This window comes from Podarcis bocagei (assembly GCF_964188305.1).
Source record: "Podarcis bocagei genome assembly, chromosome: Z".
NCBI classification, from domain to species: domain Eukaryota; kingdom Metazoa; phylum Chordata; class Lepidosauria; order Squamata; family Lacertidae; genus Podarcis; species Podarcis bocagei.
In genome coordinates this window covers 113,478-127,257 of record NC_138140.1, presented here as the reverse complement: position 1 = coordinate 127,257, position 13,780 = coordinate 113,478, and the positions used below count along the sequence as shown (strand labels likewise).

Here is a 13,780-nt window from a genome sequence, read left to right as displayed (position 1 = left end):
GGCGCTTCAGGTTCAGAACAGTTTCAGTTTCAGAACGGACCTCCAGGATGAATTAGGAACTTAACCCGAAGAAGTGCGTCCTATGGAGCGAAAAATACGGTATCTATAATATAGATTATCTATATCTAGATTAATATAGATACCGTAAAAATACGGTATCTATAATACAAAATGTATTTTTTCGCTCCATAGGACGCACCCCAAACGGAGCGATGAGGCTGCCGAGGGACGGCAGGACACAGGAGGCGTTGGGTTTTAATAAATTTATTAAATTTTAATAAAATTTAAGCAACCAGCAGCAAAAAAAACCCCCCAGCCGTGAGCCCTGAGCGCAGTGAAAACCAGGAGATAAAATAAAAAACTGATATACCGGTAGTTTAATAAATAGTGTAGTACAACATTTCCCCCCCCCCAATAATATTTATTATTTTCAGTAGAGAAACATAGTAACAAAACAAAAAAAAAAGATTAACAGTAATAAAAACAAACAAAGAGAAAAAAGAAAGAGAAAAAAGATACATGCAGCAGATGACCACTTAATTAAAATTGAAGACTTAATTAAAATTAAGGATTTGACTTCCTCGAATCTCTTCCGTCCGAATTTGTTAGTCATTATATGTAGAAGATTCCAATATCAGTGTTTCCAAAGACCATATTATTATTATTATATGACATAATTTTGAGTATGACATAATCATACGACATCACGTTATTGAGCGAAAAATACGGTGTGTGTGTGTGTATGTGTGTGTGTATATATATATATATGTGTGTGTGTGTGTGTGTGTGTGTGTGTGTGTGTGTGTGTATATATATATACCGTATTTTTTGCTCTATAAGACTCAATTTTTCCCTCCCAAAAAGTAAGGGGAAATGTGCATCTTATGGAGCGAATGCAGGCTGCGCAGCGATCCCTCTTGCTGTTATTTTTCCTTGTTTTCCTCCTCCAAAAACTGGGTGTATCTCGTGGTCTAGAGCGAAAAATACGGTACATATATATATATATATATATACCGTATTTTTTGCACCATAACACTCACTTTTTTCCTCCTAGAAAGTAAGGGGAAATGTCTGTGCGTGTTATGGAGGGAATGCCTACGGGTGGCATGCCTACGGATTTTCCTCCTCTAAAAACTACGTGCGTGTTATGGTTGGGTGCGTGTTATAGAGCGAAAAATACGGTGTGTATATATATATATATATATATATATATATATACACACACATACACATACACACATACACATATGTACACATATATACACAAACACATATATGTGAATACACAGACACACATATATACACACACACACACACATATACACACAAAGATAAATTTATATGTGAATATACATATATACACATGTTTATACACACACACACACGCATATATATATATATATATATATATATTTGCTTTCGTAGATTTTCACGGGTACAGGAATGTAGGTTTTGGTGTCTTCGGGTGTCTTCCCGTGTAAGAGTTGGGTATATATATATGTGTATATATATATATACACACGTGAATATACATATTTATATGCACACATATATACACATACACACACAGACCTATTTATATGTGAATATACATACATAAACACGTATAAACAGATATATATATATATACACACAAACATGTATATATATATATACACACACACAAACATGTGTGTGTGTGTATATATATATATATATATATATATATATGTGTGTGTGTGTGTGTGTGTGTGTGTGTAGTGTGTGTGTGTGTGTATATATATATATATATATATATATGTGAATATATATATATACACACACACATGTACACATATAAACACACACACAAAATCATATATATATGTGTGTGAATACACACACACATATATGTATTTGTGAATATACATATATATATATATACATACATACACACATATACACACAGACATATATATATGTGAATATACATATATACACAGAAACACACATATATATCTATACCTATACATGAATATATATATATTTCTGAATATTCATATATATATATATACACTCACACGCACATATATTTTCTATTTCTATTTCTTCTCATCCTCTTTCTTATTTCATCTTTCTTTTCCTTCCCGTTTCCCGGCAGTGAAGATGATTCGAGAGGATTCCATTATTCTATTTATTTTTCAATTTCTATTTCTTCTCATTCTCTCTCTTATTTCTCTTTATTCCCCGCAGTGAAGATCGTCCTCCGGGGCGACCGCCATATTCTTCTCTTCTTCTATTTCTTATTCTTTGATTCTATTCTTCTCTTTCTTATTCTCTATTTCTATTCCTTATTATTCTATTTCTTTTTCCGTTTCTATTTATTATTATTCTTCACGCAGTGAAGATCGTCATCCGGGGCGACCGCAATATTCTTCTATTCCTCTATTTCTTATTCTTTGATTCTATTCTTCTCTTTCTTATTCTCTATTTCTATTCCTTATTATTCTATTTCTTATTCCGTTTCTATTTATTCTTCTTCTTCATCCGGGGCGACCGCAATATTCTTCTATTCTCCTATTTCTTATTCTTCTATTTCTTACTTTCTCCGTCTCTGATTTCTCATGATTCTATTTCTTTTTATCCCCGCAGTGAAGATCGTCATCCGGGGCGACCGCAATATTCTTCTATTCCTCTATTTCTTATTCTTTGATTCTATTCTTCTATTCCTCTATTTCTTATTCTTTGATTCTATTCTTTTATTTCTTATTCTCTATTTCTATTCCTTATTATTCTATTTCTTATTCCGTTCCTATTTATTCTTCTTCTTCACGCAGTGAGGATCGTCCTCCGGGGCGATCGCAATATTCTTCTATTCCTCTATTTCTTATTCTTTGATTCTATTCTTCTCTTTCTTATTCTCTATTTCTATTCCTTATTATTATATTTCTTATTCCCTATTTCTATTCCTTATTATTCCCTTTCTTATTCCGTTTCTATTTCTTCTTCTTCTTCACGCAGTGAAGATCGTCATCCGGGGCGACCGCAATATTCTTCTATTCCTCTATTTCTTATTCTTTGATTCTATTCTTCTATTCCTCTATTTCTTATTCTTTGATTCTATTCTTTTATTTCTTATTCTCTATTTCTATTCCTTATTATTCTATTTCTTATTCCGTTCCTATTTATTCTTCTTCTTCACGCAGTGAAGATCGTCCTCCGGGGCGACCGCAATATTCTTCTCTTCTTCTATTTCTTATTCTTCTATTTCTTCCTTTCTGTTTCTATTTTCTCACGATTCTATTTCTTTGGATCCCCGCAGTGAAGATCGTCATCCGGGGCGACCGCAACACGGGCAAAACCACCTTGTGGCACCGCCTGCAGGGCAAGAAGTTCCTCGACGCCTACGTCCCCACGCAGGAAATCCAGGTCACCAGCATCCACTGGAACTACAAGAGTGAGTCTCGGGCCGGGTCTTGGGTTTGAATCCTGATTCCTTCTTCTTTTCCTCCCCCCAATTTTTTTTTTATTGGATTTCACAACATTATAAACAAATAAACCCAGCAACCTCATAAACCCAGCCTTAAACCCAGGCTTATTAAAAACCCAGCCTTATTAAAAATATTAATACCCAAGGAGGAGGAGGAAGGATGCAGGAGGAGACAGGAAGTAGAAGGAGGCTTCAAGGAGGAGGAGTGGTACCCAAGGAGGAGGAGGAGGAAGGAGGCAGGAGGAGACAGGAAGTAGAAGGATGCTTCAAGGAGGAGGAGTGGTACCCAAGGAGGAGGAGGAGGAAGGATGCTTCAAGGAGGAGGAGGAGGAAGGATGCAGGAGGAGACAGGAAGTAGAAGGATGCTTCAAGGAGGAGGAGGAGGATGCAGGAGGAGACAGGAAGAGGAAGGATGCAGGAGGAGACAGGAAGTAGAAGGATGCTTCAAGGAGTAGGAGTGGTACCCAAGGAGGAGGAGGAGGAAGGAGGCAGGAGGAGACAGGAAGTAGAAGGATGCTTCAAGGAGGAAGAGTGGTACCCAAGGAGGAGGAGGAGGAAGGATGCGGGAGGAGACAGGAAGTAGAAGGATGCTTCAAGGAGGAGGAGTGGTACCCAAGGAGGACGAAGAGGGATGCAGGAGGAGACAGGAAGTAGAAGGATGCTTCAAGGAGTAGGAGTGGTACCCAAGGAGGAGGAAGGATGCAGGAGGAGACAGGAAGTAGAAGGGGACTTCAAGAAGGAGGAGGAGGAAGGATGCGGGAGGAGACAGGAAGTAGAAGGATGCTTCAAGGAGGAGGAGTGGTACCCAAGGAGGAGGAAGAGGGATGCAGGAGGAGACAGGAAGTAGAAGGATGCTTCAAGGAGTAGGAGTGGTACCCAAGGAGGAGGAGGAGGAAGGATGCAGGAGGAGAAAGGAAGTAGAAGGATGCTTCAAGGAGGAGGAAGGATGCAGGAGGAGACAGGAAGTAGAAGGATGCTTCAAGGAGGAGGAGTGGTACCCAAGGAGGAGGAGGAGGAAGGATGCAGGAGGAGAAAGGAAGTAGAAGGATGCTTCAAGGAGGAGGAGGAGGAAGGATGCAGGAGGAGACAGGAAGTGGAAGGATGCTTGAAGTAGGAGTGGTACCCGAGGCGGAGGAGGAAGGATGCAGGAGGAGACAGGAAGTAGAAGGATGCTTCAAGGAGGAGGAGGAAGGAGACAGGAGGAGACAGGAAGTGGAAGGATGCTTGAAGTAGGAGTGGTACCCGAGGAGGAGGAGGAAGGATGCAGGAGGAGACAGGAAGAAGAAGGATGCTTCAAGGAGGAGGAGTGGTACCCGAGGAGGAGGAGGAAGGATGCAGGAGGAGACAGGAAGTAGAAGGAGGCAGGAGGAGACAGGAAGTAGAAGGATGCTTCAAGGAGTAGGAGTGGTACCCAAGGAGGAGGAGGAGGCAGGAGGCAGGAGGAGACAGGAAGTAGAAGGATGCTTCAAGGAGGAGGAGTAGGAAGGATGCGGGAGGAGACAGGAAGTAGAAGGATGCTCCAAGGAGTAGGAGTGGTACCCAAGGAGGAGGAGGAGGAGGAAGGATGCGGGAGGAGACAGGAAGTAGAAGGATGCTTCAAGGAGTAGGAGTGGTACCCAAGGAGGAGGAGGAGGAGGAAGGATGCGGGAGGAGACAGGAAGTAGAAGGATGCTTCAAGGCGGAGGAGTGGTACACAAGGAGGAGGAGGAGGAAGGATGCGGGAGGAGACAGGAAGTAGAAGGATGCTTCAAGGAGGAGTAGTCGTTCCCAAGGAGGAGGAGGAAGGATGCAGGAGGAGACAGGAAGTAGAAGGATGCTTCAAGGAGTAGGAGTGGTACCCAAGGAGGAGGAGGAGGAGGAAGGAGGCAGGAGGAGACAGGAAGTAGAAGGATGCTTCAAGGAGGAGGAGTGGTACCCAAGGAGGAGGAGGAAGGAGGCAGGAGGAGACAGGAAGTAGAAGGATGCTTCAAGGAGTAGGAGTGGTACCCAAGGAGGAGGAGGAGGAGGAAGGATGCGGGAGGAGACAGGAAGTAGAAGGATGCTTCAAGGAGGAGGAGTGGTACCCAAGGAGGAGGAAGAGGGATGCAGGAGGAGACAGGAAGTAGAAGGATGCTTCAAGGAGTAGGAGTGGTACCCAAGGAGGAGGAGGAGGAAGGATGCAGGAGGAGAAAGGAAGTAGAAGGATGCTTCAAGGAGGAGGAGGAGGAAGGATGCAGGAGGAGACAGGAAGTAGAAGGATGCTTCAAGGAGGAGGAGTGGTACCCAAGGAGGAGGAGGAGGAAGGATGCAGGAGGAGAAAGGAAGTAGAAGGATGCTTCAAGGAGGAGGAGGAGGAAGGATGCAGGAGGAGACAGGAAGTGGAAGGATGCTTGAAGTAGGAGTGGTACCCGAGGCGGAGGAGGAAGGATGCAGGAGGAGACAGGAAGTAGAAGGATGCTTCAAGGAGGAGGAGGAAGGAGACAGGAGGAGACAGGAAGTGGAAGGATGCTTGAAGTAGGAGTGGTACCCGAGGAGGAGGAGGAAGGATGCAGGAGGAGACAGGAAGAAGAAGGATGCTTCAAGGAGGAGGAGTGGTACCCGAGGAGGAGGAGGAAGGATGCAGGAGGAGACAGGAAGTAGAAGGAGGCAGGAGGAGACAGGAAGTAGAAGGATGCTTCAAGGAGTAGGAGTGGTACCCAAGGAGGAGGAGGAGGCAGGAGGCAGGAGGAGACAGGAAGTAGAAGGATGCTTCAAGGAGGAGGAGTAGGAAGGATGCGGGAGGAGACAGGAAGTAGAAGGATGCTCCAAGGAGTAGGAGTGGTACCCAAGGAGGAGGAAGGAGGCAGGAGGAGACAGGAAGTAGAAGGATGCTTCAAGGAGGAGGAGTGGTACACAAGGAGGAGGAGGAGGAAGGATGCGGGAGGAGACAGGAAGTAGAAGGATGCTTCAAGGAGGAGTAGTCGTTCCCAAGGAGGAGGAGGAAGGATGCAGGAGGAGACAGGAAGTAGAAGGATGCTTCAAGGAGTAGGAGTGGTACCCAAGGAGGAGGAGGAGGAGGAAGGAGGCAGGAGGAGACAGGAAGTAGAAGGATGCTTCAAGGAGGAGGAGTGGTACCCAAGGAGGAGGAGGAAGGAGGCAGGAGGAGACAGGAAGTAGAAGGATGCTTCAAGGAGTAGGAGTGGTACCCAAGGAGGAGGAGGAGGAGGAAGGATGCGGGAGGAGACAGGAAGTAGAAGGATGCTTCAAGGAGTAGGAGTGGTACCCAAGGAGGAGGAGGAGGAGGAAGGATGCGGGAGGAGACAGGAAGTAGAAGGATGCTTCAAGGCGGAGGAGTGGTACCCAAGGAGGAGGAGGAGGAAGGATGCTTCAAGGAGGAGGAGGAGGAAGGATGCAGGAGGAGACAGGAAGTAGAAGGATGCTTCAAGGAGGAGGAGTGGTACCCAAGGAGGAGGAAGGATGCAGGAGGAGACAGGAAGTAGAAGGATGCTTTAAGGAGGATGAGGGGGAAGGATGCAGGAGGAGACAGGAAGTAGAAGGATGCTTCAAGGAGGAGGAGGGGGAAGGATGCAGGAGGAGACAGGAAGTAGAAGGAGGCTTCAAGGAGGAGGAGTGGTACCCAAGGAAGAGGAGGAGGAAGGATGCAGGAGGAGACAGGAAGTAGAAGGATGCTTCAAGGAGGAGGAGTGGTACCCAGGGAGGAGGAAGGAGGCAGGAGGAGACAGGAAGTAGAAGGATGCTTCAAGGCGGAGGAGTGGTACCCAAGGAGGAGGAGGAAGGATGCAGGAGGTGACAGGAAGTAGAAGGATGCTTCAAGGAGGAGGAGTGGTACCCAAGGAGGAGGAGGAGGAAGGATGCAGGAGGAGACAGGAAGTAGATGGATGCTTCAAGGAGGAGGAGGAAAGATGCGGGAGGAGACAGGAAGTAGAAGGATGCTTCAAGGAGGAGGAGTGGTACCCAAGGAGGAGGAGGAGGAAGGAGGCAGGAGGAGACTGGAAGTAGAAGGATGCTTCAAGGAGTAGGAGTGGTACCCAAGGAGGAGGAGGAGGAAGGATGCGGGAGGAGACAGGAAGTAGAAGGATGCTTCAAGGAGGAGGAGGGGGAAGGATGCAGGAGGAGACAGGAAGTAGAAGGAGGCTTCAAGGAGGAGGAGGGGGAAGGATGTGGGAGGAGACAGGAAGTAGAAGGAGGCTTCAAGGAGGAGGAGTGGTACCCAAGGAAGAGGAGGAGGAAGGATGCAGGAGGAGACAGGAAGTAGAAGGATGCTTCAAGGAGGAGGAGTGGTACCCAGGGAGGAGGAAGGAGGCAGGAGGAGACAGGAAGTAGAAGGATGCTTCAAGGCGGAGGAGTGGTACCCAAGGAGGAGGAGGAAGGATGCAGGAGGTGACAGGAAGTAGAAGGATGCTTCAAGGAGGAGGAGGAAAGATGCGGGAGGAGACAGGAAGTAGAAGGATGCTTCAAGGAGGAGGAGTGGTACCCAAGGAGGAGGAGGAGGAAGGAGGCAGGAGGAGACAGGAAGTGGAAGGATGCTTCAAGGAGTAGGAGTGGTACCCAAGGAGGAGGAGGAGGAAGGATGCGGGAGGAGACAGGAAGTAGAAGGAGGCTTCAAGGAGGAGGAGGGGGAAGGATGTGGGAGGAGACAGGAAGTAGAAGGAGGCTTCAAGGAGGAGGAGTGGTACCCAAGGAAGAGGAGGAGGAAGGATGCAGGAGGAGACAGGAAGTAGAAGGATGCTTCAAGGAGGAGGAGTGGTACCCAGGGAGGAGGAAGGAGGCAGGAGGAGACAGGAAGTAGAAGGATGCTTCAAGGCGGAGGAGTGGTACCCAAGGAGGAGGAGGAAGGATGCAGGAGGTGACAGGAAGTAGAAGGATGCTTCAAGGAGGAGGAGTGGTACCCAAGGAGGAGGAGGAGGAAGGATGCAGGAGGAGACAGGAAGTAGAAGGATGCTTCAAGGAGGAGGAGGAAAGATGCGGGAGGAGACAGGAAGTAGAAGGATGCTTCAAGGAGGAGGAGTGGTACCCAAGGAGGAGGAGGAGGAAGGAGGCAGGAGGAGACAGGAAGTAGAAGGATGCTTCAAGGAGTAGGAGTGGTACCCAAGGAGGAGGAGGAGGAAGGATGCGGGAGGAGACAGGAAGTAGAAGGAGGCTTCAAGGAGGAGGAGGGGGAAGGATGTGGGAGGAGACAGGAAGTAGAAGGAGGCTTCAAGGAGGAGGAGTGGTACCCAAGGAAGAGGAGGAGGAAGGATGCAGGAGGAGACAGGAAGTAGAAGGATGCTTCAAGGAGGAGGAGTGGTACCCAGGGAGGAGGAAGGAGGCAGGAGGAGACAGGAAGTAGAAGGATGCTTCAAGGCGGAGGAGTGGTACCCAAGGAGGAGGAGGAAGGATGCAGGAGGAGACAGGAAGTAGAAGGATGCTTCAAGGAGGAGGAGTGGTACCCAAGGAGGAGGAGGAGGAGGAAGGATGCAGGAGGAGACAGGAAGTAGAAGGAGGCTTCAAGGCGGAGGAGTGGTACCCAAGGAGGAAGAGGAGGAAGGATGCAGGAGGAGACAGGAAGTAGAAGGAGGCTTCAAGGCGGAGGAGGGGGAAGGATGCAGGAGGAGACAGGAAGTAGAAGGATGCTTCAAGGCGGAGGTGGGGGAAGGATGCAGGAGGAGACAGGAAGTAGAAGGATGCTTGAAGGAGGAGGAGTGGTACCCAAGGAGGAGGAGGAGGAAGGATGCAGGAGGAGACAGGAAGTAGAAGGAGGCTTCAAGGAGGAGGAGTGGTACCCAAGGAGGAGGAGGAAGGATGCAGGAGGAGACAGGAAGTAGAAGGAGGCTTCAAGGCGGAGGAGTGGTACCCAAGGAGGAAGAGGAGGAAGGATGCAGGAGGAGACAGGAAGTAGAAGGAGGCTTCAAGGCGGAGGAGGGGGAAGGATGCAGGAGGAGACAGGAAGTAGAAGGATGCTTGAAGGAGGAGGAGTGGTACCCAAGGAGGAGGAGGAGGAAGGATGCAGGAGGAGACAGGAAGTAGAAGGATGCTTCAAGGAGGAGGAGTGGTACCCAAGGAGGAGGAGGAAGGATGCAGGAGGAGACAGGAAGTAGAAGGATGCTTCAAGGAGGAGGAGTGGTACCCAAGGAGGAGGAGGAGGAGGAAGGATGCAGGAGGAGACAGGAAGTAGAAGGAGGCTTCAAGGCGGAGGAGTGGTACCCAAGGAGGAAGAGGAGGAAGGATGCAGGAGGAGACAGGAAGTAGAAGGAGGCTTCAAGGCGGAGGAGGGGGAAGGATGCAGGAGGAGACAGGAAGTAGAAGGATGCTTGAAGGAGGAGGAGTGGTACCCAAGGAGGAGGAGGAGGAAGGAGGCAGGAGGAGACAGGAAGTAGAAGGATGCTTCAAGGAGGAGGAGTGGTACCCAAGGAGGAGGAAAAGGAAGGATGCAGGAGGAGACAGGAAGTAGAAGGAGGCTTCAAGGAGGAGGAGTGGTACCCAAGGAGGAGGAGGAGGAAGGATGCAGGAGGAGACAGGAAGTAGAAAGATACTCCTAGGAGGAGGAAGGAGGAGAGGGGAAGTAGAAAGATGCTTGAAGGAGTAGGAGTGGTACCCAAGGGGGAGGAGGAAGGATGCAGGAGGAGAGAGGAAGTAGAAGGATGCTTCAAGGAGGAGGAAGGATGCAGGAGGAGACAGGAAGTAGAAGGATGCTTCAAGGAGTAGGAGTGGTACCCAAGGAGGAAGAGGAGGAAGGGATGCAGGAGGAGACAGGAAGTAGAAGGATGCTTCAGGGAGTAGGAGTGGTACCCAAGGAGGAAGAGGAGGAAGGATGCAGGAGGAGACAGGAAGTAGAAAGATACTCCTAGGAGGAGGAGTGGTACCCAAGGGGGAGGAGGAAGGATGCAGGAGGAGACAGGAAGTAGAAGGATGCTTCAAGGAGGAGGAGGAAGGATGCGGGAGGAGACAGGAAGTAGAAGGAGGCTTTCCCCATTTCCCTAACGACCGAGGACATCGTCAAAGTCGAGGTGTGGGAATAAAGAGAAATAAAACAATGGGAAATATTAGAAATAGATAGTAAGGAATAGATTAAGAAAAAGAAATGGAAAGGAAGAAATGGAATAGAATAATAAGAAATAGAATGATAAAATAAGAAGGAACAGAAATAGAAGAATAGAAGAGAAGAGTAAGAAATATAAGTAAGAAATAGAAATATAATAATAATAAGAAATAATAATAATATAATAATAATAAGAAATATAAGTAAGAAATATAAGTAAGAAATAGTAAGAAGAGTAAGAAATGGAATCGCAGAATAAGAGGAAATAGAAATGGAAAATCAGAAATAGAAGAAAAAGAAATGGAAATTGAAGAATAGGAAAGAATACTAAGAAATAGAATCACAGAAAAATAGAAGAAATAGAAGTGGAAAATAAGAAGTAGAAGAAAAAGAAAAGAAATAGAATAGAATACTAAGAAATTCAAGCATCTAAAAGTAGAAGAAGAAATAGAAATGGAAAATAAGGAATAGAAGAAAAAGAAATAGAATAATAGAAAAGAATAGAAAGAAATAGAATCATAGAAAAGTTATCATAGAAAATTATATATATATATATATATATTTATTTCTATATATAAATAAAGAAGTAATAGAAAAAGAGAATAAGAAGAAATAGAAATGGAAAAATAAGAAAGAGAAGAACAAGAAATAGAAGAATAGAGAAGAATACTAAGAAATAGAATCATAGAAAAATTATCAGAAAATAATATATATTTATTTCTATATATAAATCCAGAAGTAATAGAAACGGAACATAAGAAACGGAAGAAATAGAAGGAAAAGGAACGATAGGAAAGAAGACTTAAGAAAAATAAGAAACAGAAAGATAAAACCATAAAAGAAAGGGAAACGGAAATCATCACCATCCGGGTCCCGCGTTCGAATCCTGACCCCTTTCCTGCCTCCCTTTCCCTAGCAACCGATGACATCGTCAAGGTGGAGGTGTGGGACGTCGTCGACAAAGGTGAGTCGGGGCGGGACCCCGGGAGGTCATCCAAGCTGACCCCGCCCCCTGGCCGCCATTTTTAATTTTCCGTTTTTGGGCGCAGGCAAGTGCAAGAGGCGAGGCGACGGGCTGAAGCTGGAGAACGACCCCTCCCAGGAGGTGAGCCCCGGGTTCGAGTCGCCCTCTCCCCCCCCCCTCCCTCGAGACCCCCGTTAAGTCTCTTTTCTCTCTCGAACCCGAGGCCGAGGCCGCCCTGGCCCTGGACGCCGAGTTCCTGGACGTCTACAAGAACTGCAACGGCGTGGTCATGATGTTTGACATCACCAAGCAGTGGTGAGCCCGCCCTCGAACCCGCAACCCCAGGGCGGCCCTTCGAACCCACCACCCCAGGGTAGACCCTTGAACCCACAACCCCAGGGTAGACCCTCGAAGCCCCAACTCCAGGGTGGCCCCTTGAACCCGCAACCCAGGACAGCCCCTCGAAGCCGCTTCCCCAGGGCAGCCCCTCGAACCCAGAACTCCAGGGCGGCCCCTCGAACCCGGAACCCGGGACAGCCCCTCGAAGGCGCTTCCCCAGGACAGCCCCTTGAACCCGCAACCCCACCCCAGGGTGGCCCCAATCCCAGGGTGTCCCCTCGAACCCGGAACCCAATGCGGCCCCTCAAACCCCCAACTCCAGGGCGGGCCCTTGAACCCTCAACCCAGGACAGCCCCTCGGACCCGCTTCCCCAGGGCGGCCCCTCGAACTCGCTTCCCCAGGGCGGCCCCTCGAACCCCCAACCCCACCCCAGGGTGGCCCCTCGAACCCACAACCCCAACTCAGGACGGCCCCTCGAACCCACAACCCCACCCCAGGTCGGCTCCTTGAACCCGGAAGCTCAGGGTATCCCCTCGAACCCGGAACCCAATGCGGCCCCTCAAACCCCCAACTCCAGGGCGGGCCCTTGAACCCTGAACCCAGGACAGCCCCTCGGACCCGCTTCCCCAGGGCGGCCCCTCGAACCCAGAACCCCGCCCTCTAGGGTGGCCCCTCGAACCCCCAACCCCAGGGCGGCCCCTCGAACCCCCAACCCCAGGGCGGCCCTTCGAACCCCCAAACCCACCCCAGGGCGGCCCCTCGAACCCCCAACCCCAGGGCGGCCCCTTGAACCCAGGACAATAACCCACCCCAGGGCGGCCCTCGAAGCCAAGAGGGGGCCGCCCCTTGAACCCCGCACCCCAGGGCGTCTCCTCGAACCCCCAGCCCAGGGCCGCCGCTCGAACCCGGAACCCCACCCCAGGACGGCCCCTTGAACCCGAGACAATGACCCACCTCGAACCCCCAACCCCACCCCAGGGTGGCTCCTCGAACCCTGGACAATGACCCACCCCAGGGCGGCCCCTCGAACCCGCAACCCCACTCTAGAAGGGCCCCTCGAACCCGCAACCCCAAAGTCTCCTCCCTCGAACCCGCCACCCCCTAAATTCTCCTCCCTCGAACCCAGGACCTTCAGCTACGTCCTGCGGGAGCTGCCCAAGGTGCCCAACCACGTCCCCGTCTGCGTCCTGGGCAACCACCGGGACATGGGCGAGCACCGGGTCATCCTGCCCGACGACGTCCGGGACCTGATCCGCAGGATCGACAGGTGAGGAAACCCGCAGGGAGAAAGCCGGCTCCTCAAGGTTGCATTGCCTTGCATTGCATGGAAGGAACTCCCCGCAGGGAGAAAGCTAGCTCCTCAAGGCGTTTCTTTCATTGCATTGCATTGCATTGCATTGCATTGCATTGCATTGCATTGTATTCTATTGCCTTGTATTGTATTGTATTGTATTGAATGGTATGAGGCAGGAGCTCCCCGCAGGGAGAAAGCTAGCTCCTCAAGGTGTTTCTTTGATTGCATTGCATTGCATTGTATTGTATTGAATGGTAAGAGGCAGGAAATCCCCGCAGGGAGAAAGCTAGCTCCTCAAGCTGTATTGTATTGCATTGCATTGAATGAACTCCCCGCAGGGAGAAAGCCAGCTCCTCAAGGCGTTTCTTTCATTGCATTGCATTGCATTGCATTGTATTCTATTGCATTGTATTGTATTGTATTGAATGGTATGAGGTAGGAGCTCCCCGCAGCAAGAAAGCCAGCTCCTCAAGGCGTTTCTTGCATTGCATTGCATTGCATTGCATTGCATTGCCTTGTATTGTATTGTATTGTATTGAATGGTATGAGGCAGGAGCTCCCCGCAGGGAGAAAGCTAGCTCCTCAAGGCGTTTCTTGCATTGCATTGCATTGCATTGCATTGCATTGCATTGTATTGTATTCTATTGCCTTGTATTGTATTGTATTGTATTGAATGGTATGAGGTAGGAGCTCCCCGCAGGGAGAAAGCGAGCTCCTCAAGCTATATTTCATTGCAT

The 13,780-nt window shown here is 48.7% G+C and overlaps 1 protein-coding gene across 1 annotated transcript in view; it reads left to right on the top strand.

Annotated features, from left to right (window-relative positions):
- The window catches only part of RABL6 (RAB, member RAS oncogene family like 6), a 32,860-nt gene that overhangs the window by 5,056 nt on the left and 14,024 nt on the right, over nucleotides 1–13,780 (top strand). The window contains exons 2-6 of the mRNA XM_081179149.1: nucleotides 3,281–3,415; nucleotides 11,362–11,409; nucleotides 11,495–11,550; nucleotides 11,633–11,724; nucleotides 12,876–13,016. Coding sequence (XP_081035275.1) covers nucleotides 3,281–3,415; nucleotides 11,362–11,409; nucleotides 11,495–11,550; nucleotides 11,633–11,724; nucleotides 12,876–13,016 — 472 coding nt within the window. The remainder of the gene's footprint in view (nucleotides 1–3,280; nucleotides 3,416–11,361; nucleotides 11,410–11,494; nucleotides 11,551–11,632; nucleotides 11,725–12,875; nucleotides 13,017–13,780) is intronic.